We start from the raw sequence: 2,767 nt of genomic DNA on the forward strand, positions 1-2,767 counted from the left end.
CTCACCTCCCAAGGCTTTATGTATGACTCTGCCTCTTCTATAGTAGATGAATAATTCTTTTTTCTTAAGCTGATCTACCTACTGCTGCATGCTAGCTAAAAGATCTACTGTATTTTCAGTGTATTCAATATGTTAAGATTAGGCTGATGATTTGAATCAACAATAGAAAATAACATTTAGGAGAAGGGGCGACCGATAGGCTCAGTCAGAATTTCAGGCCAGCAAAGGCTGTTGTGATAGGGTCAAGGGAAGGGTCTCTTTACATCACATTCAACAAGTGGCCAATCCTGCTGGCGCAGAGAAGGAGGCTGCTCAGTGACTGACGAGGAAATGGGGGTAGGGGAGTGGGCACGCGCTCCGGAGGCTGCAGGCGCCATGGGCAGAGTCAGGAACCGCGCTCAGCAGCGGAGGCGAAAGCGGCCCGGGCATCCTCCCGCCGCCTGCGCGGCCGTCGCTGTCATGGGCGCCAGCCGCTCGCAGTGCCCCCGTGTCAGATTCGGAGTCGTGAGTCACTTGGCGGCCAGGAAGTGGCTGGGAAGATCGCGGCGGAGGCGCCGGTGGCGTCAGGTCCGGGAGAAGCGCCCCAGAGACCCGCTGCCCTCCATGCCACCGTCGGACCGGCCGGCGCCAGCCGCGTCCCCCCAGGACCTGGACCTGGGCGCGCAGCGGGAGCGCTGGGAGAAGTTCAGGAAGCTGTGGGGCCTCAGCTGCGAGGGCGCCGCCAAGGTCCTGCTGGACACCTTCGAGTACCCGGGCCTCGTGCATCACACCGGGGGCTGCCACTGCGGCGCGGTCCGCTTTGCGGTCTGGGCGCCCGCAGATCTGCGCGTCGTGGATTGCAGCTGCAGGCTGTGCAGGAAGAAGCAGCACCGCCACTTCCTCGTCCCGGCCTCGCGCTTCACGCTGCTCCAGGGCGCGGACAGCATCGTCACCTACCGCTCCGACACGCACCCGGCGCTGCACAGCTTCTGCAGCAGGTGCGGGGTGCAGAGCTTCCACGCCGCCGTCTCTGACCCCCGCGTGTACGGCGTCGCCCCGCACTGCCTGGACGAGGGCACTGTGCGCAGCGTGGTCATCGAAGAGGTCGGCGGTGGCGACCCGGGGAAGGAGGACGCCGAGGAGCATAAGGCCATCCGCAAGACGTCCTCCCAGTCAGCCCCTGCCCGTCCCCGCGAACAGTGACAGTGACTGTCCGCGCAGAGAGGAACAGCGCAAGCACGCCCGAAACCGGCCGGGTGGCCCTGCGCGGAGCCTCCGACTACCTGCACAGATCACACGCTGTGAACGAGGTGTTTCTGGCCTGGGCAAACCGTGGTTTCTCTTCCAGGGTTTGCCCTTCCCCTCCGCTAGTTTTCAGTGAACTCGCTTACGTTCCAAACCTTGAACCCAGCGTTAATCTTGTATACAACATTAACCTTGCAATCCCGTAAGCAAGAAGAGTGTCTCTGCTTTTTCCAGCCATCCGTTGATTGTATCTCTCGCTTTTACTGTTCTGCATACAGTTGTCACAAATCACCTGCAGATGATTCCCGTGTACTGTACGTTCCTGGTGCTATTGTGAACAGGCTTCTTGTTTTCAGCGCTTTGCGTCTGGTGTGTAGGACAGCAACACACAAACAGTTTGTAAACATGTTGCCAGGACGTCTGTGTGTGTTTTAGACAGACATTCACGTTTTCACTACTTAGACATCCAGTTATTTAGTGTTTTTAACATGATATGTTTTAAGATTCATTAGTATTGCATACCTCATTGCTCTTATTAAACAAATGATGTTAGTGTTTTCCTCTGTTTTGTTTTAGAAACTGTCTCTGGGAAGGGAGGTGGGAGACAGGAATGAGAAACGTCTATGTGCTGTATGCCCTCTTTAATCTTTCTAAATGCCTATCTTATACATGTGTTAAATATTCAGAAATTAGTAAACATTTAATAAATAGAAAAGTATGTATTTCTATGCTGTATATTACAAAATCAGCTCTAATTTATATGTAATTCTTGATATCTGAAATTTTTATCAAACCTCAGTGGTGGGTTCAATGATACATATCAATATTATCATTTTATGACTTCATAGAATTAAAAAATATGGATCTTTCATAATTTATGTCATCAACCTTCTCCAATGGATGTTTAGCTTTTTTCCAACTTTCAGTGTAATAATAATAGTTCAAAGGCCCAAACTTCAAATAAATGTCTGCATTGTTGTAACACTCGGGTAAAACTGCCTGGATAATCTTTCCATATTTTATTTGCTGTCTGTGTCTCCTCGGTACATGTTTCATTAGAATTGTTGAACTTGGTTAACCTTGTCAACAAAGTGAAAACAGATCAATTAAGTGCCATACTGGTGAGGAGGACTGGGAGGGGGGCTAAACCCTGAGGAAGAACAAGCTGTTGGTGAAGGGGATGACTGAGAAAGAAATGAAGAGAAAGAAAAGCAACGAACACCTTGGATCCAGCAAGGAATATAGGGGAAAGGAAGAGGTGTTTAAGGGAGTCTTTGCGGGGTTTTATCGCAGGCTGCAGGAAGTAGTGTTTTTCCTGCTATTTCCAAAGGAGGCTTTAAAGTTAATGTTACTTTATGTGTTAGCTGTCCTTTTTCTATTGCACCAAAGTATGTTCTACACTTCAAAGTTGTAAATGAATATTTGTGAGTCATGAATGACAGTGGCCAGTGAGCCATGCTTCAGGCATCTCTTACTTCAAGGAAAGAGCAAGGGCTTGGCATTTGAGCCTGGGCTGAAAACCCAACTCTTCTACATACTGCTG

At 50.2% G+C, this 2,767-nt stretch overlaps 1 protein-coding gene across 1 annotated transcript; it reads left to right on the plus strand.

Annotated features, from left to right (window-relative positions):
* Positions 1-375: 375 nt before the first annotated feature.
* On the plus strand, positions 376-1,182 carry CENPVL3 (centromere protein V like 3). Its single transcript, XM_012471558.2, has one exon. It carries the CDS (start codon positions 376-378, stop codon positions 1,180-1,182), a length of 807 nt encoding a protein of 268 aa, XP_012326981.2.
* The last annotated feature ends 1,585 nt before the right edge of the window (positions 1,183-2,767 follow it).

This window comes from Aotus nancymaae, unplaced genomic scaffold (genome assembly GCF_030222135.1).
Source record: "Aotus nancymaae isolate 86718 unplaced genomic scaffold, 86718_ANA_hifiasm-v0.15.2.pri h1tg000058l, whole genome shotgun sequence".
Classification (NCBI taxonomy): Eukaryota; Metazoa; Chordata; class Mammalia; order Primates; family Aotidae; genus Aotus; species Aotus nancymaae.

Excerpts from the sequence above, each read along its gene's own strand:
- CENPVL3 (XM_012471558.2), top strand. The coding sequence starts at position 376 with ATGGGCAGAGTCAGGAACCGCGCTCAGCAGCGGAGGCGAAAGCGGCCC.